This window comes from Calonectris borealis, unplaced genomic scaffold, assembly GCF_964195595.1.
Source record: "Calonectris borealis unplaced genomic scaffold, bCalBor7.hap1.2 HAP1_SCAFFOLD_40, whole genome shotgun sequence".
Taxonomy (NCBI): domain Eukaryota; kingdom Metazoa; phylum Chordata; class Aves; order Procellariiformes; family Procellariidae; genus Calonectris; species Calonectris borealis.
In genome coordinates this window covers 758,693-781,609 of record NW_027441454.1, presented here as the reverse complement: position 1 = coordinate 781,609, position 22,917 = coordinate 758,693, and the positions used below count along the sequence as shown (strand labels likewise).

General features: G+C 58.7%; 1 protein-coding gene, 2 non-coding genes and 1 pseudogene across 3 annotated transcripts in view; 3 read left to right on the top strand and 1 right to left on the bottom strand.

Annotated features, from left to right (window-relative positions):
- LOC142076277 (scavenger receptor cysteine-rich type 1 protein M130-like) overlaps positions 1–22,917 on the top strand; it is a 294,015-nt pseudogene that overhangs the window by 64,877 nt on the left and 206,221 nt on the right.
- TRNAF-GAA (transfer RNA phenylalanine (anticodon GAA)) lies at positions 2,432–2,504 on the top strand. Its single transcript has one exon. It is a non-coding gene; the product is annotated as a tRNA-Phe (tRNA).
- Positions 2,689–22,917, bottom strand: part of LOC142076258 (scavenger receptor cysteine-rich type 1 protein M130-like) — an 81,244-nt gene continuing 61,015 nt past the window's right edge. Inside the window, exons 7-13 of the mRNA XM_075138628.1 lie at positions 18,337–18,418; positions 17,195–17,498; positions 16,794–17,108; positions 16,202–16,516; positions 15,277–15,591; positions 14,798–14,859; positions 2,689–2,859 (exon numbers count right to left, since the gene is read on the bottom strand). Coding sequence (XP_074994729.1) covers positions 2,689–2,859; positions 14,798–14,859; positions 15,277–15,591; positions 16,202–16,516; positions 16,794–17,108; positions 17,195–17,498; positions 18,337–18,418 — 1,564 coding nt within the window. The remainder of the gene's footprint in view (positions 2,860–14,797; positions 14,860–15,276; positions 15,592–16,201; positions 16,517–16,793; positions 17,109–17,194; positions 17,499–18,336; positions 18,419–22,917) is intronic.
- On the top strand, positions 5,012–5,083 carry TRNAA-CGC (transfer RNA alanine (anticodon CGC)). The gene has a single exon. It is a non-coding gene; the product is annotated as a tRNA-Ala (tRNA).

The following is a 22,917-nucleotide window of genomic DNA, read 5'->3' as shown; positions in this document are numbered from 1 at the left end:
AAAGAGCATGGCATGGAGTGGGTCTATCACATCCCCTACCATGCACCAGCCTCCGGGAAAATCGAACGATACAACGGACTGCTAAAGACAACACTGAGGGCAATGGGTGGTGGGACATTCAAGCATTGGGACAGACATTTAGCAAAGGCCACCTGGTTAGTCAACACCAGGGGATCTGTCACTCGAGCTGGCCCTGCCCTATCCAAACCCTTACGTACTGTAGAGGGGGATAAAGTCCCTGTCGTGCACATAAGAAATATGCTGGGGAAGGCAGTCTGGGTTGCTCCTGCCTCTGGCAAGGGAAAACCCATCCATGGCATTGCTTTTGCTCAAGGACCTGGGTGCACTTGGTGGGTGATGCGAAAGGATGGGGAAGTCCGGTGTGTACCTCAAGGGGACTTGATTTTGGGTGAAAATAGCCGATGAACTGAATGTATGGTGTTAAATGTTATATGATATTGTATATCATTATTTCTATGGTTGCTATCAATGGTATAGCAGTAAAAATCACCCAGATTAATGAAGAATGAACTAACTCTGATGAAACCGAGCAAAGTGCAACGATGATAGAACCAGGCGAGCGCAGCAGTACCAAAATGAGAACTGGCTTCAAGATGCAACGGCCCAACACCACACACCATCTCTCCTGCCCTGAAAGACTGTTATGACAGATGGAGCCCAAAGTCATGGACTAAATGAACTCAATGGACATTTTAGAGGGATGTCCCTTGGACTAAGGGAATCATATCTGTGTGTATATATAAATATAAAGACAAGAAAGGTGATGGTGATTAATTAGAATGTATTGGAAATCGTGAAACCTAAGCATGACGTAAATGGTATAGCACAAGGGGTGGATACTGTCCTGGTTTCAGCTGGCATAGAGTTAAATTTCTTCCTAGTGCTGTGTTTTGGATTCAGTATGAGAAGAATGCTGATAAGACACTGATGTTTTCAGTTGTTGCTAAGTATCTTGTCAAGGACAACTACCCTCTGCTACCAAGCTAGACTGGGAGGAGGGAACACAGCCAGGACAGCCAGCCCAGCTGGCCAATGGGGTATTCCATACCATGTGACGTCATGCTCAGTATATGAACGGTAGGCGTGATCCAGGAAGTACCGATCGCTACTTGGTTATCGGTCAGCGCGGGTGGTGAGCAGTTGCATTGTGCATCACTCCTTTTGTATATTTTATCATTATCATTATTATTTTCCCTTTTCTGTTCTATTAAACTGTCTTTATCTCAACTCACGAGTTTTTCTCACTCTTACATTTCCGATTCACCTCCTCTTTTACTAGCAAGACCGGCCTTCAGGAATACCAGGTGGCAGAGATGAGGGGGGCAAGTCTGGAGCCCAGCAGACATACTCCTGGTGGAAGAGGATCAGGTCAGGGAATACTTACGTGACCTGGATATGCATAAGTCCATGGGCCCTGGTGCGATGCACCCATGAGTGCTGAGGGAGCTGGCAGATGTCCTTGTGAGGACACTCTCAATAATCTTTTATCAATCATTGAAACTGGGGGAAGTGCCTGAAGACTGGAAGAAATCAAATGTCACTCCTATCTTCAAGAAGGGCAAGAAGGAGGACCTGGGGAACTACAGGCCAGTCAGCCTCTCCTCGATCCCTGGGAAGGTGATAGAGCACCTAATCCTGGAAAATATTTCCAGGTACATTGCACTGGTTTTGGCTGAGATGGAGTTAATTTTCTGCAGAGTTAATTTTCTGCAGCTCTCACAGACCATAGGTGCTATGGTTGGGATTTGTGACCAACACAGTGTTGGTGTGGTCTTTTCCTGCAGCCCATGGAGAAGACCATAGTGGAGAAGGTAATCCCCGCAGTCCGTGGAGGAGCCAACACCAGAGAAATTGAATAATTCCTGGAAGAACTGTGGCCTGTGGAGAGCCCACAGTGGAGCAGGTTCACCTCGAAGGACTGTAGCTTGTAGGAGGGACCCCATGGGAAAAGTGTGAGAAGGAAGGAGCAGCAGAGAGGAACTGTTATGGCCTGACTACAACCCCCATTCCCCATCTGCTAGCGCTGCTCAAGGGGGAGGAGGTAGAAGAGCTGGGAACAAAGGAGGGAAGTTGAGCTGGGGCAAAAAGGGTGGGGAGGAGGCCTTCCATGGGGAAGGAGATAAGGTCTTCCAACAGCCCCACACTTCTTCCACCCTCAGCCTGTGCAGTTCCACGTGCTTGGCCTGCCCCCTTGCTTTGCCACTGTCGTGTTGGTCCTAAAGTCCCCCACACATTTTGGCATGCTCCAAATCTGGAGCCCACCTGGCCATGGAGGCAGGGAGAGGCCAGGTCCCCTCTGCCCAGGGCTGGGAGCAGCTTCTCCCTGGGAACCTCCCCAAGGAATGCTCCTCACGTGTGTCAGCGTGTGGCCTGGCAGGGGTGGAACTGGGACAAGGGCTGCTGGAACAGGGCCTAAGTAGCTCAGCTGGGAGAGCATTAGACTGAAGATCTAAAGGTCCCTGGTTCAACCCTGGGCTTCTGCAGGAGTTTCCTCCCTTAGCTTTTTGCAGAGCCTGTCTGCCTTCTTCCAGCCTACCCTGGCCCTCCTTGCTCCTTCACCTCTTGCCAGAGCACTGCCCCTGCACTGTAGCTGCAGATCTGCGGGTTAGAAGGAGCCTTCCTCTTGCACCACAAGTCCCCAGCCTCCCTCTGGGTAGGTCTCTACATTCAGTGCTTCTTTGGGGTGGTCTCCATCTGTCGCTCCTTCCCTGCTCCACAGCAACTGGGATCTTTCCGTTGTGGGGTCTCTGCAAAGACCTTGTCTCTCTCCTCTTTGTCATTCTTGATGGTGCGCAGACAGCTCCCATCCTCACACACATCCTTCGCCTGGACCTTCACCTGGCAGTACCCAGACCAGAACATACTGCCCATCGGGGAGACCACTGTCCCCCCAGTCCCAGGGAGACGCACTCCCTGGAGCTGAGGCCCCAATGGCAGCATCCTCCCTCCCTCTTGTCACAGCAAGACCTCTGACGTGCCAAGGACAGAGGACAAAGCCATGCCCAAATATACTCACCCACCAGACTGGACTGTCTAGACCAGCCGCAGCCCCCCACAGCCATCAGTCCCTGCACAGAGGAAGAAAGACCTGCTCATGAGCTCCAACAAGCTGCGGGGCTCCCCTCTTGCAGCCTCCTGCTGTTACAGAACCTTGCTCGCCCATCAGGAACACAGTGACAGCTGTGACCCAGGCCATCTCCCTCTGTCTCCAGTCTCAGCCTCTCCCCAGTCAGGCCAAGGAATGGCACATACTGGGCTATAGTCCCACAGCAACGTGCATGTTCTAACCCTGTGCGGTTCTGGTGCCTCATAGCCGGCTCCTCAGGGATGCACCTCCAGAGAAGTTTGGCTTTTGTCGTGAGTGAGCGCAAGTGCGAGGAGGGGAGAGGGAGAGACGGTCTGTCCAAGCCAAGTTACTGTCTCGTCAGCTTTGAGCACGAGCTTGAAAATGCTTGGCCGCAGGGGTAGTGCCTGCAGGATTATCACTGCTCCAAAAGAGTCCTTCTAGATCTTTCTGGAGCAAGAACGGGAGAGTCATTGCTGAGGATAGGCTTTGGGGCCATGTATGCAAAGCAGAAGAGATGAGCAGTGCATCCCTTTAACTCCACTCAACGACTCCAGAAGTTCACAGTGACTGTGGTCTGGTTTTGATTCCCCTAAACCCTCTCTGCTAGGCCGGGGCTCAGCAGGGAAAAATCTATGGCATTGGGCAACACAATTGCCCCAGCTGTACCACCATGAGGACACCATCCCTGCGTGTGGTTGTCTTGGTTTCAGCTGGCATGGAGTTAAATTTCTTCCGAGTGCTGTGGTTTGGATTTAGTATGAGAAGAATGTTGATAAGACACTGATGTTTTCAGTGGTTGCTAAGTACCCTGCTAGTCAAGGACTTTTCAGCTTCCCATGCTCTGCCAAGTGCACAAGCCGCTGGGAGGGAGCATAGCCAGGACAACTGGCCCAGCTGGCCAACGGGGTATTCCATACCATGTGACGTCATGCTCGGTATATAAATAAGTGGTGTTTGGGCATTGCTTGGCAGGTGGTGAGCAATTGCGTTGTGCATCACTTATTTTGTATATTCTATCATTGTTATTATTGTTATTATTATTATTTTCCGTTCCTTTTCTGTTCTATTAAACTGTTGTTCTCTTAATCCCTGAATTTTACTCATTTTCTGATTCTTCCCCCATCCCACTGCGGGGCGAGGAGTGAGCGAGCAGCTGTGTGGTGTTTGGCTCCCTGCCGGGTTAAACCACTCCAGCGGTCAAACCCTCACCTTTGAGTTAAGAGCTGCACATGCCCACCCCCCCTGCCACAGAGACCCCAGCCAGGGCCGTCCAGGGCACTGCTTTGCTGTCAGGACAGTCACCAGTGCTGGAGGAACGGGAAGGTCCCTGAGCCCGACCCACATCCCCAGCCCCGTGGAGATGGAAGCCTGTGGTCCAACTCACCTCCAGGGAGGCTGGGAACAGAGGGGTGCAGGGGGAGGCCCGGTGCCCGGAGGAGGGCGTGTAAGATGTCTGCCTCCATGTCCCCTCCATGGCATGCCCTGGGATGCCATCAGAGCCTGGGGGCACATCAACCCAGGGAGCGCATTTCCCTCACCCTGCTGCACTGCTCCTGCTGTGGAGTTAGGGACAGATGTGGCCCAAAGGGGTGTTGCTCTGGGTGGCAGAGGAGGCTCAGGGGAAGGGGTTTTCTCCTCTTCATTGACCCATGCTGGAGTGGGCCCGAGCGTGGGAGCAGCACCCGCAGCAAGAGCCTTCTCCTGCCCCCTTGCCCTGCAGAGACGTTGAAGGGGCAGCGCTCTGCAGTGCAGCCCTGTGCCAGGATCAGACCCCAGCGGAGATGCAGTCCCAACTTCTGCCATCTCAGGAGGATTCGAGTGCTGTTTTCTGCAGAGGGTCCCTGGGCACCCAGGGGACAACAGGGCTGTGCTCTCATAGACACGTCACGGGAGGAGAGTGTCTCTGCTGCTGGCCGGTGTCAAGGGGATGTAGCTCAGTGGCAGAGCGCCTGCTTCGCATGTGGAAGGTCCTGGGTTCAACCCCCAGCATCTCCAGGGGTGCTTTTGCCCTGACTCCCCAGCCTCAGGCAGGTGTGGGCTGGAGCTGGGCACTGGTCCTCCTGCCCACCCAGGGCTTGGCTGTGAGGTGAGGAGGGCTGTGGGAGGGCTGTGTGCCCTGCTGAGTCCTCTCCTGGAGGAGAAGCTGTGCTGGACCTGAGCTCAGGGTACTGCCCTGCGCCACAGACCCACCCCACCCACTGCCCAGGGACAATGCTTGGCAGCAGAGTGTGCTTGTGGGGAGACCCAGGGAGGGGACAGATGTCAGCAGCACACTACAATCCTTTCTGGCTGCACCGTGTCGTGGTTTAACCTGGCAGCAGCCAAATACCATGCAGCCGCTCGCTCACCCCCCCCGCCGGGTGGGATGGGGGAGAGAATCAGAAGGGTAAAAGTGAGAAAAACTCATGGGTTGAGATAAAGACAGTTTAATAGGGAAAGCAAAAGCCGCGCACGCAAGCAAAGCAAAACAAGGAATTCATTCACCACTTCCCATCGGCAGGCAGGTGTTCAGCCATCGCCAGGAAAGCAGGGCTCCATCACGCGTAACGGTTACTTGGGAAGACACACGCCATCACTCCGAACGTTGCCCCCCCTCCTTCTTCTTCACCCAACCTTATATGCTGAGCATGACGTCATATGGTATGGAATAGCCTATTGGCCAGCTGGGCCAGCCGCCCTGGCCACACTCCCTCCCAGCCCCCTGCACATCTGGCAGGGCATGGGAAGATGCAAAGTCCTTGACTAGCGTAAACAATACCTAGCAACAACCAAAACATCAGCGTGTCATCAACATCATTCTCACACTACATCCAAAACACAGCACTATACCAGTTAATAGGAAGAAAATCAACTCCATCCCAGCCAAAACCAGGACAGTATCCACCCCTTATTCCATACCATTTACATCATGCTCAGGTCCCACACTATCCAATACATTCTCATTACCCACCATCCCCCTTCCCATCTTTTGATATAATACACAGATATCATTCCCTTAGTCTATGGACCACCGCTGTGAAATGTCCATAAAATATCCATAAATGTCCACAAAATGTCCACTGCGTCCATGACTTTGGGCTCCATCTGTTATGGTGGTTACTCAGGTCAGCAGAGGTGGTGTGTTGCGTGGAGTTACTGGGCACCAAAGCCAGCTCAGGTCAGGTCACTGCTGCACCTGTGCTGCTTCTTGTAAAGTTTGTCCTCCGTTGGTTCAGGTGGTTCCTGCTATAGTAATTCCTATAACATGCAACTCAAATCATGGGTTACAACAATTTAAAGGTATATCCGTTACAATCTCCACCCCTGGTCCCTTTGGGCCAGACCATAGGGTTTAACATTGCAATGAACTCCTCCCCTTGCCCCTGCTCCGCCTTGGTTTTATCCACAGACTGCAGTCCCTTAGGGTGTACCTACTGCAGCATGGACTTATCCACAGCCACAGATGCTTCGAGGTGTACCTTCTCCAGCGTGGACTTATCCTTAGGCCACAATCCCTTCAGAGGTATACCTGCTGCGGCACGGACATAATCACGGCCACAGACGCTTCAAGATGTACCTGCTTGGGCATGGGCTTATCCACAGTCACAGATGCCTCGGGGTGTCCTGTCCCGCATGGACTCAGCCACAGGTCACAGTCCCTTCAATTCGAGTTCATGCTGCAGTTCCAGCCTGCCCAGCACAGCAGCACAGAAGCAGCAGCGATGCCCTGGCCACCTGCCAGCCCAGGCACATCCCCATTGCTGTTATCAGAATGTTCCCAGGCACAGCACAGTAAGACGATCAGCAGTGCAGCAGTAACAGCTATAAATTTGATCTAGCACATTCCAATCAAACCTGTCGTTATCTCGAACCCTTCGAGCCCCACGTTGGGCGCCAAAAAGGACTGTCGTGGTTTAACCTGGCAGCAGCCAAATACCACGCAGCCGCTCGCTCACCCCCCCCGCCGGGTGGGATGGGGGAGAGAATCAGAAGGGTAAAAGTGAGAAAAACTCATGGGTTGAGATAAAGACAGTTTAAAAGGGAAAGCAAAAGCCGCGCACGCAAGCAAAGCAAAACAAGGAATTCATTCACCACTTCCCATCGGCAGGCAGGTGTTCAGCCATCGCCAGGAAAGCAGGGCTCCATCACGCGTAACGGTTACTTGGGAAGACACACGCCATCACTCCGAACGCCGCCCCCCCTCCTTCTTCTTCACCCAACCTTATATGCTGAGCATGACGTCATATGGTATGGAATAGCCTATTGGCCAGCTGGGCCAGCCGCCCTGGCCACACTCCCTCCCAGCCCCCTGCACATCTGGCAGGGCATGGGAAGATGCAAAGTCCTTGACTAGCGTAAACAATACCTAGCAACAACCAAAACATCAGCGTGTCATCAACATTATTCTCACACTACATCCAAAACACAGCACTATACCAGATAATAGGAAGAAAATCAACTCCATCCCAGCCAAAACCAGGACAACCGAGAGATGTGGTGAGAGGGTGCTGGTCCAGCCCAGGTGTCCTCTGGGACCAGGGCCACTCTGCCCTGGTGGCTTTCCAGGGGTAAGGGTCTGAGATTGTCTCCAGGTGGAGACCCCATACCACATGGGAAGCACCCCTCTGTGCCAGCAGGTAGGGGCGTCTGAGTTGGACAAGCCTGGGCAGGGCTGTGGGACTCCCAGCTGGAGGAATGACATTTCTTACCCTGAGCCTGTCTCCAGGTCCTTCTTCCACCATCACCGCTGGCTTGAGCAGAGCCTCAGCTCAGGGAACCTGGAACTGCTGAGGTCAGGCACAGCCCTGCAGAGGTGGGACTGGTGGGGCCAGCGCCCACCTCTTGTTCCTGGGGTGTTTGGTGTCTCTGTCGACGCTGTGCCGGTGGGATCAGGGAGGCACAGGCCTGTCCACAGACGTGCACAGGCGGGGAGGGCCAGATGGTGCCTCGGCTGCTCCCCCGGCAAAAACACCCGCAACAAAAATGGGGTGTGAGACACCTTCCACTGCAGGGTGCCCAGCCCCTGGGAATGGTGACCCCAGACTAAGAGCAATAAGGCTGCTCTCCCATGGGCTTTCCACAGCCGTGCTCTGCCTGGCGTGGGGCAGCAGTGCTGAGGGTTGGTCTCCCTGTGACCGCCCTCAGTTCCCCCTCGGGAGCTGCAGGAGAAACCACCGGTCTGGGGCACAGTGACAATCCTGCTTTGCTGCAGAGAATGGACCCAGCCTGCAGGGCCAGACTGTTCAGGCCCCAAAATGCCATGAAACAGGCTCTTTCTGCTCAGGTGTGCTGCCCCCCAAGCACACCCAGGCCTGTGGCTTATCTCCACGAGGAATAGGAGGCAAACCTTTACCAAGTGCCAGAGTAAGGGAGAAATATTCCACCTGTGGGAGGGCAGAGCTGGTGGAGAGGTGGCACAGGACAGGCACTGGGCTCTTCTCCCCTGTCCCCACTTGGGCCACCTTGAGTCTGCAGGTCAATGTCCATGCTGCCCATAGGCCCCCACCGTCCTGCCTTCAGAAGATAACACTCCCCTCTTCTTCTTTACTTCACTTTTATACCGTATTTCTCCGAGATGCAGGGCTGGAGCTTACCCTAGTGGGAGTTTTCCAGGGGAAGTAGGCTGGGTTTGCAGTGCCCATGTGTGTCACCCATCACCGTGGGAGTCTCACCCTGGGCACGCTGCTCTGCCATAGGGGCTGCCAGCAAAAAGGCTCCAGGGTATGGAGCAGAGGGATGTGGCAGCCTGGGCCTCCTCCAGATCCCCCCAGGGTGACCCCAGGGGTGGAGTAGCTCCCAGCAGGGAAAGGGGCAATCATGAAGTGGGAGAGGATGTTGACAAGAGCTGCCTCCTGCCCTCTCCTCCTCCAGGGCCAGACCCTGCTGTTGGCAGCAGTCCTGAGCTGCAGCAGCTCCCACAGGGAGCCAACGCACCTTCCAGCCTGCAGCAGAGGAGCCTTTCAGGGAGGAGCCGGAGGGTGTGCAGACCCACCAGCGGGAGAGGGAGGGCACTTTGGGCTCCAGGTCCTGCCCAAGGGTCAAAGCCTTTTCCCCGCCTGACTCCTGTGTAAGAGGGTTTTCTGCCCATGGGCACTGGGGCTGGTGAAAGCCCTGGCCAAGGGAGAGGGACCCTGGCTCAGCTCCCAGCAGCACCTCTTTTAGGGGAGGGACACAAAATCTCCTCTGCCACGGAAACGTTCCCGCATGAGCGGGACTGCGTTAACTCAGTTCCAGTCAGGAACTGACTCCTGACGCAGCTGGTAAGCGAGCCCACTAGGGGAGGTGCCTCGCTTGACCTGCTGTTCACAAACAGAGAAGGACTGGTGGGAGATGTGGTGGTCAGAGGCCGGCTTGGGCTTAGCGACCATGAAATGGTAGAATTCTCGATACTTGGTGAAGTAAGGAGGGGGGCCAGCAAAACCGCTACCTTGGACTTCTGGAGGGTGGACTTTGGCCTGCTCAGGACACTGGTCGAGAGGGTCCCTTGGGAGACAGTCCTGAAGGGCAAAGGGGTCCAGGAAGGCTGGACGTTCTTCAAGAAGGAAGTCTTAAAGGCGCAGGAGCGGGCTGTCCCCACGTGCCACAAGAAGAACGGGCGGGGAAGGCGACCGGCCTGGCTGAACGGGGAGCTCTGGCTGGGACTCAGGAAAAAAAGGAGAGTTTATCACTTGTGGAAGAAGGGGCAGGCAACTCAAGAAGAGTACAGGGATCGCGTTAGGTCGTGCAGAGAGGAAATTAGAAAGGCAAAAGCCTGGCTAGAACTCAACCTGGCTACTGTCGTGAGAGACAACAAAAAATGCTTTTATAAGTATGTTAATGACAAAAGGAGAGCCAAGGAGAATCTCCATCCTCTACTGGATGCGGGGGGGAACGTTGCCACCAAGGAGGAGGAAAAGGCTGAGGTACTCAACGCCTTCTTTGCCTCAGTCTTTAGTAGTCAGAGTGGTTATCCTCAGGGTACTCAGCCCCCTGAGCTGGAAGACAGGGACGACGAGCGGGATAAACCCCCCATAATTCAAGAGGATGAAGTTAATGACCTGCTATGCCACCTGGACGTTCACAAGTCTATGGGGCCGGATGGGATCTACCCGAGGGTACTGAGGGAGCTGGCGGAGGAGCTTGCCGAGCCGCTCTCCATCATTTACCAGCAGTCCTGGTTAACTGGGGAGGTCCCGGACGACTGGAGGCTCGCCAATGTGACTCCCATCTACAAGAAGGGCCGGAGGGAGGATCCGGGGAACTACAGACCGGTCAGCCTGACCTCGGTGCCGGGGAAGATTATGGAGCGGTTGGTTTTGAGGGTGCTCACGAGCCATGTCCAGGACAACCAGGGGATCAGGCCCAGCCAGCACGGGTTCATGGAAGGCAGGTCCTGCTTGACCAACCTGATCTCCTTCTATGACCAGGTGACCCGCCTCGTGGATGAGGGAAAGGCTGTGGATGTGGTCTACTTGGACTTCAGTAAGGCCTTTGACACTGTCTCCCACAGCATTCTCCTAGAGAAGCTGGCGGCTCACGGCCTAGACAGGTACACTCTTCGCTGGGTAAAAAATTGGCTGGACGGCCGAGCCCAGAGAGTTGTGGTCAATGGAGTTAAATCCAGTTGGCGGCCGGTCACGAGCGGTGTTCCCCAGGGCTCAATGCTGGGGCCGGTCTTGTTCAATATCTTTATCAATGATCTGGATGAGGGGATCGAGTGCTCCCTCAGTAAGTTTGCAGACGACATCAAGTTGGGCGGGAGTGTTGATCTGCTGGAGGGCAGGAAGGCTCTGCAGAGGGACCTGGACAGGCTGGATCGATGGGCCGAGGCCAATGTATGAGATTCAACAAGGCCAAGTGCCGGGTCCTGCACTTGGGCCACAACAACCCCAGGCAACGCTACAGGCTTGGGGAAGAGTGGCTGGAAAGCTGCCCAGAGGAAAAGGACCTGGGGGTGCTGATTGACAGCCGGCTGAACATGAACCGGCAGTGTGCTCAGGTGGCCAAGAACGCCCATGGCATCCTGGCCTGTATCAGGAATAGTGTGGCCAGCAGGAGTAGGGAGGTGATCGTGCCCCTGTACTCGGCACTGGTGAGGCCGCACCTCGAATCCTGTGTTCAGTTTTGGGCCCCTCACTACAAGAAGGACATGGAGGTGCTGGAGCGTGTCCAGAGGAGGGCAACGAAGCTGGTGAAGGGCCTGGAGCACAAGTCTGATGAGGAGCGGCTGAGGGAACTGGGACTGTTCAGCCTGGAGAAGAGGAGGCTGAGGGGAGACCTCATCGCGCTCTACAACTACCTGAAAGGAGGGTGTAGCGAGGTGGGGTTTGGCCTCTTCTCCCAAGTAACAGCGATAGGACAAGAGGAAATGGCCTCAAGTTGCACCAAGGGAGGTTTAGATTGAACATTAGGAGAAATTTCTTTACTGAAAGAGTGGTCAGGCCTTGGAACAGGCTGCCCAGGGAAGTGGTGGAGTCACCATCCCTGGAGGTATTTAAAAGACGTGTAGATGAGGCCCTTAGGGACATGGTGTAGAGGGCATGGTGGTGGTGGGTTGACGGTTGGACACGATGATCTTAGAGGTCTTTTCCAACCTGTATGATTCTATGATTCTATGATTCTATGATTAACTGTTGTGGGAGGTAATCCATGGGCCGTGATGTCCCCTGGGGCTGGCTGGGGTGTTCAGGGCACTGCGGCCACCTTAGGGCTCACTTGTGTGGGGCCACAGCCCAGGGCTTACCCTGACACGGCAGCTCTGTTATGGCCTCTGCACTGTGGGACCAGCATGGCCCGGACAGGGCCTGGGGGAAAGAGGATCTGGAAAGGCAAGGGTGAGGAAATGGGTGCTCCCGCTAGGGTGCATCACGGGACCATCAGAGAGACACTTGGACTAGAAACTGGCTGTGGGCAGCAGGATGGAAATGCCTCTGTCAGCAGGATTATTCCCCAGGGACCATGGGCTCTCGCAGCCCCACAGCCTGACCCCAAGCCTGCTGCCCCTGAGACGCGCCCCTTCCCTACCACCGTGTCCTTCTTCTCTGCGCCCCCTCATCAGACTCAGGGAGACAACCCGACACCTGGGCCCGCCAGCACCAGCTCTGGCTCAAAGCCCTCACAGACTTTTCATAGGAACAAATATGGATGCACCGTGTAAAAATGGGAATAAAGATAGAGGAAACGTCAGGCGGTTTCTGTTGCCCATGGCACAGGGAGATGTTTCACAGCTCACAGCTCTCCCAGCTGCACAGACCTCTCCTCCCTCCTGGCGGCACCCAGCGGCACAGCAGAGATGGGCTCTGCTGGCCTGGGGCTCGGGGACGGTTGCGTAGCAAGCTCTGGTGTCACAGCCTTTGTGTCCTCACGGGGATGTGCCAGGGACACCTCTTCAGCATCGTCATAGCCCATGCTCCCCAGGGTCAGGGATGAGGTGTCTCCTTCAGCTCCAGGGACCCCGTCACTTCTCCGGGAGCACAGGCTACCCCCTGCAAGCAGCAAGGCAGGACATTGCAGTTCGGCCCATGGGGTCTGTACATCACCTTCCTCCCTGCTCCTCACCACATTCAGCTCCTTCTCCCACACCCAGTCCCTCCAAGGAAAACTCCTGGCTCAGGTTCCCCCTTCCCAGGAGGTTTGGGTGTCAGTACGGTAGAGACTTGGGTGGCACCAGGGACGGCACCCCAGGAACCAGCAGCGCTCTCTTTCCCTCTCACCTCCCAGTGCGTCCTTGGGCCCTGCTCCCTCCTCTGGTGCCCTGGGCATTTCCCAAGCTCCTTGCCCAGGGGCAGCATCATCGCCAGGGTCAGAAACCTCCCTGGCATCATCATAGCCATCTGCTGGGTCACCTCCGGGCAGGACAAGAACATCTGAAAGGAGAGGGGAGCTGGTGACAGGGAGAAGATAGGTCCTGCAGAGCAGAGGAGGGGAGGACGAGCAGGGACAGAGGGCTGAGACACTGCTCTTGGCAGCACCATGTCCTCCCCATCTCTGACGGTGACGCTCAGTGACACCTCTGTCTATCACACGTCTGCAGGGAGATCAACCCCTTCCTGCCCCCGTTCCCTGGTGCTGATCCCAGACCATCCTCCTCCTCGGTGTTCCCAGGGTAGGGCTGCAGCTGGCTTGGGGATTCCTCTGAATAGGAGTCTGGAGAGATGCACAGCGGGGGTCAGGGAGTGAGCCCCACTGCCCTGCCGCATGGTCAGCACTGCGGGGGAAGGGGGACCCACAGAGCTGGGGCTGCATGGGGAGGAAGGCTGGGAATTGACCCTGCTCCCCTGGGACAAACACTGTCTCAAAGCTGCTCCCAGAGCTGCCCTAGGACAGCCCCTTCCCTCGCTCCTCGGGTGCCACATTGGGTGCAGGGGCAGGAAGAGAGGGGCTGTCCAGCTGGTTGGGGGAAGCTCCTCTCCCGGGCCCAGGACCTCGATGCTCTCCCCATAGACCACATGGCCCCAGCGCTGCAGGAACCATGGGCTGGGGGGCTTCAGGGGATCAGCCCTGGTTGGGGCCAGGGGAAAGGGTCCTGCAGATGTGCCTCCTGCTCAGGGAGGACCCCCACCCACCTGAGCGACCAAACCTTTCCTGCTTCTCCCACGCTGGGCTGTAACCGATCTCCTCATACACAGCCTCGGGGAAGAGCTCCTGAGCTCTCCTGGAGCCTGTGGACAGAGACAGGGCTGGCCCAGGGAAAGGCAGAGGGGGATGGGACCCCACTGTGCTCCCCCAAACCTGTTCCTTTGGCCAGCCCAGGACTGGTCCGACAGCACAGCCCAACTGTGCTGTCCAGGCACATCGCCCGTGAGGGCAACGTTGCTGTGGAGATTATCTGGGGCAGCGTCACCCTTGCATCATCCTTTCGGAGACAGTGCTCATGCCCCTCTGGCCCCTGGGTCCTGCCTCCCTTGTCTGACCGCAGAGCAGCTCCCATGTCTCCTCTCCACCTGGAGCTGCCCCCTATCTGCCCCACGGGTCTATAGCAGGGCCCCTGTCCTGCCGGGTGGTGGGCAGGGCTGGGCAGAGGGACAGCCTGGGGGCCTGACACCACGGAGATGGACCCTACTGCCTCACGCTCCTCCTGTTCTCTCCCTTGCCCCAGAGCCCCCTCCAGCACTACCCAGAGCGCTGCCAGCCTTGGCCATCCCCACTCTGCCATTTCCCTGCTCGCCCCATCGCGAGCTCCCCCCGCCTCCGGGCTCTCTCCACCCCTTGCTGCTCGTGCCCCACAGCCAGGCAGTCAGTGGGGTGGTGCCTGAGGCAGATGGCAGCACACAGCCTCATCCCCCCAGCCCTGCCTGTGCCTGACAGCCCGCAGCACCCCACAGCCCTTCCAGCAGCCTTCTCCCCCTGGCACCGCTGTGGAAGGACCCACCTCTGCGCCCAGCCCTGGCACGGAGCACTTGCCCGGCCAGGAAGGCCAGGAGCAGGCAGAGGAGGGCCCCCAGGATGATGCAGATGATGACGGGCACTGAGACTCTCCCGCTGCTGCTCAAACGGCCCCGGGTGGGATCTGCATGGGCGAGAACATGGAAGGGGCAGCACCAGGCCTGGAGAGGTGGGGGCAGCCCCACTCCTGACTCCCATCATACACGGCAGCAGGGGGTGCAGAGCCCCCGGGGTGAGTGATGGGGAAGCTTCCACCCTGCTGAGCAAACTAAAACCCTCCCCAACCCCCACCACCACCCCAGTGCCTCCTCCTGGGAGTTTCACACCCCAGCAAGGAGCCCCTTCCATCCAGCAGTGCGGCACAACCTGGCCCCAGCGGGAGGACAAATTACCTGCTCGGGGTGGGGATGCTGTTGTCCTGGGTGTAGCTGCAGAGGAGGAAAAGGAGAGCTGGGCTGAGAGGGTGGGGGTGTGGGTACCGGGGAGCCTCCTCCCCAACACACTGTGTGTGTGTCTGTAGATGTCCCTGGCACATCCCACCCAAATTGCCCCTCCGGTAGTGCTAGAAAGGGAGGCCGGGACAGGGTCCAGCGCCGCTGCTCTGGGCAGCAGGCAGGATGGCACAGGCAGCCCAGGGCATAGCCCTGGGGCTGCAGGGCCCCATGGGCAGTGGCCGGAGGACACCCAGTCCCACCACGGCTGCTCCCCACCTGGCACGAGGCTCCTCACTGCAGGAACCTTCGTGCTCTTGGCAGGTCAGGGGCCATGCCAGGACCAAGCGGGTGAAAGGCCTTCCCCAGCTCCCTGCCAATACCCGAGCAAGGGGTCCCAGCCCTGCCGCTCACCTGAGCAGCGTACGGCCGCGTCTTCCTTATGCCGGCAAGCACCGCCATCCCCGGGCCGGGCCCAGCAGTCCTGCAGGGACGGCTCCGTCCCCTGGCACTCCACCTGCTCCAGCCAGATGGGGCCTTGCCCCATCCCAAATGCAGCCTCCTTCAGGGCAGACAGCGCGGGGCCACAGCCCAGCTGCCTGCACACCACCTCGGCATCCCGCATGTCCCAGGAGTCGTCGCACACCGTCCCCCAGGAGCCACGGTGCCAGACCTCCACTCTGCCTGAGCACCCATCCTCGCCTCCCATGGCGCGAATCTTCTCCCTGTCTGGAGAAAGCAAAGACCTCCCAAGGCACTGAGACAGCCCGCAGAGCCCTGCCAGACAAGAAGGGTGCACAGAGGAGCAGCTCAATACCTGTGCAGCTCGTGGAGTTGGGGCACGGGGACAATGGGGCCGGGGACATTTCCGGGCGTCCCCCTGAAGAGAGAAACACTGTAGTGAAGGGGCTGGTTGGGGGATGGTGCAGAAGAGAGCGAGGCTGAGCTCTGCTTGTGCCTCCCCGTACCATCTTTGTCACGGCAGCAACTGAACCCCGGTCATTCAGCGGGCATGCGCAGGCCTGGGGGGACCCTGATTGCTCAGCCCCTAAAGGTCCCTGGTTCACAGAGCAGTAGTAGTGTGTCTGTGGAGGGGAGGCTCTTCTGAGCCCTGTCTGGTCTCTTCTGAGACCTCACCTGGGGATGCCTCTGCCTCCGCCAGGCGCTGCTGGCAACCTGGGTGGCAACTGCTGCTGGATGTGTGTGGCTGTGGTCACATTTGTGCCACCGGGGTGACATGGAAAGGAAAAGCCCCTCCAAGCTCTTTCTCTGCCTTTGGCTGTGCCCAGCGGGGAGCAGGAGCTGGGGTGACGCTGGTGCCCGAGTGGCTCAGAGTTACCTTTGCAGGTGATGTGGATCTCGTCTCGCAGGTCTTCGCATGACTGCGGGTGCCAGGGAGTGGAGGGACACTGCCAGAAGGAGCTGGTTTTCTCCCCACACTGCACATTATCCAGCCACGCAGGGCCAGACACCCTGCCATAGGACAGGCGTGTTTCCAGGGATCCTCCGTCCCCGCAGCCCAGCTCCTTGCATGCCAGCGACACCGTATCGGGAGTCATCGAGTTGGAGCAAATGCTCCCCCACGTCCCGTTGTAGAAAACCTGCAGGCGCCCGGAGCAGCCGTCGCTGTTCTCCAGCCTGAGGGCCATGAACTCTGGGAGGAAAGGCAGCAAGGGGGAAGAGGCTGGTCTGGGGCTGTGGGAGAGGGGACGCCTCTGCACTCGCCAGGCCCTCAGCCAGGCAGGGGCACGGCCAGCACGTCCCCCTTGCACCCAGGGGCAGAGGGAGGTCCCTGATGGGGACTGAGGGTCCGCAGGACAGGCTCGGGCAGGAGCTTAGAGGCAGCCAGGGACAGCCTTGGCCATGCGCGGCTCTCCCCACGTCCTGGCCTCCCCGGGAACCAGGCTCCCACCACACCACCCAGCACAGACCTGAGCAGATGACTCCCGCGTCCTCTTTGTGCCCACAGTCGTGCTGCCCCCAGGGCCCGGCAGGGCAGTCCCAGAGAGCAGCTTCGGCCCCGGAGCAATTCACGGCACCCATCCAGATCTGCCCAGAGCCTTCCCCGAACCGAGCGGAGCCGGCCGCCTCCACCGCCCCTCCACAGCCCAGCTGCTGGCAAACGACGGCAGCATCAGAGAGGTCCCAGCCATCATCGCAGACAGTCCCCCAGCTGCCCTGGTAGTAGATCTCCACTCTCCCGGCGCAGCGCCCGGCCCCGTTCACCAGCCGGACCTGTCGACTCCCTGCAGTGGGGAGAAACCCCAGTTGCTGCCAGGGGCTGGCTGCCCACCCACCCCATCATCTGGGGGGCCCGGGCAGTGCCGCTCACCCCGGCAAATGACTCCCACGTCCTCCGCAACCCCTGCTGCCAGCGCACTCTCGGGCAGGGAGGTGTTGCAGAGGCTCAGGTTGGTCTCATGCCCTGCGCACCGGACCCCTCGCAGCCCTACGGGGCCCGTCCCTCGCTCAGGCTTTGGGGGGTTGTAGGCTGTCTCTGCCTGTCCGCACTGCAGCTGCCGGCACACCACGTTGGCCTCCTGCACATCCCACTGGTCATCCAGGACTCTGCCCCAAGTCCCGCGCTGGAAGATCTCCACTCGCCCGTCGCACCGGCTCCCTCCACCCACCAGCCGCAGGGATGCAAAGCCGGCTGACCCTGCGGAGAGCAGAGATGCCACGGCCATTGGCGGCACTGGGGAGCACGGCACCCTTCAGGAGCAGGGTGAGGGGGAATTCTCTGACCAAACAGGACAAGATTGAGCCTTGGACTGACGAGAAGTGAGGGCAAAGCATGGGCCCGCTCTGCAGCTCACACCCAGCTCTGCTGCTGCTGGGGGCACCCAGGAGCTCCTGCCTGGGTGGTGGGATGAAGCTCTGCAGGGCGCTCTGTGGAGGTGGGATGTGGTTGTCTGCAGCCAGGGGGTGCAGCAGAGCCCCGCAGCCCTGCCCTGGATTCATCCCACAGTAGGAAAAGCCAGGAGGCCAGGCCTGGCAGATGCGCTGCCCTGGGGGCAGATGCCTGCTTCCGTTCAGCCCTCAGCTCTCCCACGGTAGAGCAGTCAGTCTGAGCAGGCAAAGCCCTCCAGAAGGCTCCTGGGGAAGCAAGGGTTTCTCCAGGGAGAAATTCAGCCTGGGGCTGCTCTGGGAGCCCTGCTTTGGGTGGCCATGTCGCACACAAAGGGCAAATGGAGTTCATGCAGCATTTTCCCGGCACTCACCTGAGCAAATGACAGCGGCGTTGTACCCATGGGAGCAGGGTGAGGCCCCCAGGGTGGTCACTGGGCACTGTCCCAGGTGGGCTTCAGTCCCGTCACAGTGGAATGAGTCTCTCCAGACAGGTCCGGTTCCTCTCCCAAAATGCCCTCCTCCAGGAATGGACTCAGCAAACCCGCAGTTGAGTTGACTACAGAGAACGTGGGCATCCGAGAGATGCCAGCGGGAGGCACAGAGGGTGCCCCAGGTCCCCAACACCTGGACCTCCACTCTCCCTGCACACGCCGTGCTGCCGTTCACCAGCCTGAACCCTGTGTACTCTGGGGACAGAGGAGGAGAACTGAGGGTGGACCGGTGCTCTTGTACCCTCGGTAGCTGGCGGAGCGGCCAGTGGGACAGCATGCCTTTCTTCTCCTTCTGCCCTATTTTCATGCTGCAGACAACCCATCACCCCTTCTGTCCTCGTACCCGGCCCAGCACGGTCCTTGCTCTGTTTCCCACCCTGGGATCCAGCACCCCACCCTGAGTCCTTACTTGTGCAGGTGACAACAGCGCTGTTCATGCGGGTGCAGGGCTGGTCCCTGGGGGACCCCCTGGGGCAGGAGGCGAGGAGGGATTCATTCCCCACACACTGCAGCTCTCCGGCCCAGATGGGACCCACCCCTTCTTCAAAGGGAGCTGGCCCAGCCACAGGCAGGGCCACACCGCACTGCAACTCCCTGCAGACCACACCAGCAGCTTTGGCACCAAAGTGGGAATCACAGACAGTTTTCCACTGGTCCCCGTCATGGACCTCCACACGTCCTGAGCAGCGGCTCTTCCCTTCCACCAGCCGGACAAATCCTGGAGAAACCAAACCAACTGAGAGCTCTCTGGCAGTTAAATGCCCACTTTCCCACATCACCTCCAAGCAAGCTGTGACCAATTTACCCATTGCGCATCCCAGAGGAAGCTGTTGGGGGACTGTTGGTGACACAGACACGTCCAGGCCCCCCAGCACCCCTTCTCTACACCATCACAGCACTCAAGGGCATGTGTCTATTGCAGACACACAGCAGACGCTGCAGACCATGGTGGCACCTTTGCGACCAAGGTGTGAGTCACAGACAGTTTTCCAAGGGTCCCCGTCATGGATCACTATATGTCCTTAGCAGGGGCTATTCCCTCTGACCAACCAGCCAGATCCCGGAGCAACCAAAGACCCCTGAGAGGTCCCACAGCCCTCTGGCAGTCCCCTGACCACATCCCACGTCCAAGGTGACCGAAGGCAAAAAGCCCCACGACCACCCCAGCGGCTCTCAGGGGGTGCTGATGGCACAAACAGAGCAGGGCCCGCCTGCCGCTCCTCAGAAATCAGCCCAGCACTTGTGGGCTTGCTTCTCTCCCAAACCCACTGCCACAGGCACTGCTCAGACAAACTGCTGCTGCCCCACAGGCCTTGGGCTGCCCGGCACTGGTCCCTGGGCACTGCAGCTCCCAGAGCACTTGGGCTCCAGGGAAATGAGCCCAGGCGCTGTTGCCTGCTGCAGCTTGCTCTGCCCCATGGAGCTCAGGGCCAGGCATGAGGAACCTCTTGGTGCCACCAGAAACGTGCCCTGTTCCCAGGGGGGTCTTGGGCTGTGGGGCACTGCTGGTAGATGGGACATGGCACAGGGCAAAAGTAGAGTGAGGCTGTACCTGCGGTCGGTGTCTGTGCCAGCACCTGCTCCAGCACCTGCCCAGCAAAAAGGTCCTCAGCCATGGCCAGAGTGCGCTGCTGGATGCTCATGTCCCTGGACAACAGCCAGGCGGAGGCCAGGAGAGTGGACAGAGAGCAACCCTGGGCTTACACGAGCTCCCAGTGCAAGGGCAGGCACAGGGGAGTGCCAGTAAATGCTGGCAAACCCAAAAGTGCAAGGCAGCCAGGGGCTGGGACAGACATGAGAGGCTGGGCAGCAGCTCAGCCCTCCTGGACGGGGCCATGTCCCCACGGGCAGGCTCTCATGGGGTGACCCTGGGAAAGGTGCCACATGCCACCCCGCTCCTCAGACCAGGCCAAGCGCTCCTCCTCTCCAAGCAACCCCTTTGATTCAGCCAAGGGACTTGTGTCACCAGGGAGCACAACCCCAAAGTAGCTAGCCATCTCACGCCCTTCCCCGGTACTGTGGGTGGCCACAGGAGTCACTCTTGGTGCCTCTGCATGGGGGGACCTGGCCCTTGGCACTGCCAGACAGGTCCTGGGTGAACAGGAGGAGAAAGATGGGAATCAACAGACAATGCAGGGCAGGGTGGGGGATTAATCTGAGCCAGTGCAGGGTCAGGCAGGGTATGGGCACCCTTGGGCAGGTTCCCACTGGGCTATCCCGAGGGACAGGGGACACCAGCAATGACAGTCCCAGCTCGGCAGTGCAGCCGGCCACGTTGAACAATGCTCCGGTGCCCACTTGTTGCTCCCTGAGGGCAAGCCAGGTCTCTTCCCCTGTCCCAGCCCCACAGAAGGGGAATAGGCTCTGCCCTTACCTGAACACATCACTCCAGCGTCCTCAGCATGAACGCAGTTATGTTCACCCCATCCGCTGTGTGGGCAGTCAGACAGGGCAGATTCGGTGCCATTACAGCCAACATCATCCATCCAAATGGGGCCAGATCCTTGCCCAAAGCGTCCGTACTGAGGAGCTCCAACAGCAGACCCACAGCCCAGCTGCTTACAAACCACTGCCGCATCGTTCATGCTCCAGTAGTGACCACACACGGTCCCCCACTGGCCCTGTTGTTTCACCTCCACTCTCCCAGCACAGTGCCTGCCGCCATCCACCAGCCTCACCTCCACAGCACCTTCAAACACTGACACAGGACCAGTCAGGACAGCGCTGAGCCCCCCAGCACTGTGGGTCTGGGGGAACCCCTGCCCGGGTGGAGTCAGAGGTGCCAGGGTGGGAGCCCACTCCCCTCCAGGCTGTCCCCGGGGTAGTGCAGGGTCCTTTCTATCCCCATGGGCTGTGCAAGGCTGGGGATGCCCAGCTCCAGCCCTGCTGGCTCATTCGTGGCCCCACAGACTTTGGCACCCCAGCCTTCCTTCCACCCCAACGGCCCCCTGCAACCTGCCCCCGGCCCATGCCCACCCAGGGCACCCGTTCCTCCCCAGCCAGCACCCCGAGAAGAGACCTGCCCCCACCAGGACTCCCCCAAGCACACACTGCTGCTTCTGCCCAGGGCCCCGAGCTCCCCTGGACCACAGCCTGCCCTGGGCATCTGCCAGGACATCCTCCACCCTCAGGCCTTTCTGTGTCCCCTGGGGTGCAACATGATGATCCCAGTGAGCCCTCCCAACCCATGGCCCCTCCTTGTCCTTGGGCATCAGCCCAGCCCTGCCCTTGTCTGGGATCCCCCAGAAGGTCACCTCTCTGCCAGCCTGTGGGAACACCCCCCCCAGTTCCCTTGTCTCCACAGGCACAGCCTGCCCCCCCTCAAGCTGGAGCTCACCCCAGTGTTCAGCACCCCACCCTGAGTCCTTACGTGTGCAGGTGACAACAGCGCTGTTCATGGGGGTGCAGGGCTGGTCCCTGGGGGACCCGCTGGGGCAGGAGGCGAGGAGGGATTCATTCCCCACACACTGCAGCTCTCCGGCCCAGATGGGACCCACCCCTTCTTCAAAGGGAGCTGGCCCAGCCACAGGCAGGGCCACACCGCACTGCAACTCCCTGCAGACCACACCAGCAGCTTTGGCACCAAAGTGGGAATCACAGACAGTTTTCCACTGGTCCCCGTCATGGACCTCCACACGTCCTGAGCAGCGGTTCTTCCCTTCCACCAGCCGGACAAATCCTGGAGAAACCAAACCAACTGAGAGCTCTCTGGCAGTTAAATGCCCACTTTCCCACATCACCTCCAAGCAAGCTGTGACCAATTTACCCATTGTGCATCCCAGAGGAAGCTGTTGGGGGACTGTTGGTGACGTAAACACGTCCAGGCCCCCCAGCACCCCTTCTCTACACCATCACAGCACTCAAGGTCATGTGTCTCTTGCAGACACACAGCAGACGCTGCAGACCATGGTGGCACCTTTGCGACCAAGGTGTGAGTCACAGACAGTTTTCCAAGGGTCCCCGTCATGGATCACTATATGTCCTTAGCAGGGGCTATTCCCTCTGACCAACCAGCCAGATCCCAGAGCAACCAAAGACCCCTGGGAGGTCCCACAGCCCTCTGGCAGTCCCCTGACCACATCCCACGTCCAAGGTGGCCTAAGGCAAAAAGCCCCACGACCACCCCAGCGGCTCTCAGGGGGTGCTGATGGCACAAACAGAGCAGGGCCCGCCTGCCGCTCCTCAGAAATCAGCCCAGCACTTGTGGGCTTGCTTCTCTCCCAAACCCACTGCCACAGGCACTGCTCAGACAAACTGCTGCTGCCCCACAGGCCTTGGGCTGCCCGGCACTGGTCCCTGGGCACTGCAGCTCCCAGAGCACTTGGGCTCCAGGGAAATGAGCCCTGGCGCTGTTGCCTGCTGCAGCTTGCTCTGCCCCATGGAGCTCAGGGCCAGGCATGAGGAACCTCTTGGTGCCACCAGAAACGTGCCCTGTTCCCAGGGGGGTCTTGAGCTGTGGGGCACTGCTGGTAGATGGGACATGGCACAGGGCAAAAGTAGAGTGAGGCTGTACCTGCGGTGGGTGTCTGTGCCAGCCCCTGCTCCAGCACCTGCCCAGCAAAAAGGTCCTCAGCCATGGCCAGAGTGCGCTGCTGGATGCTCATGTCCCTGGACAACAGCCAGGCGGAGGGCAGGAGAGTGGACAGAGAGCAACCCTGGGCTTACACGAGCTCCCAGTGCAAGGGCAGGCACAGGGGAGTGCCAGTAAATGCTG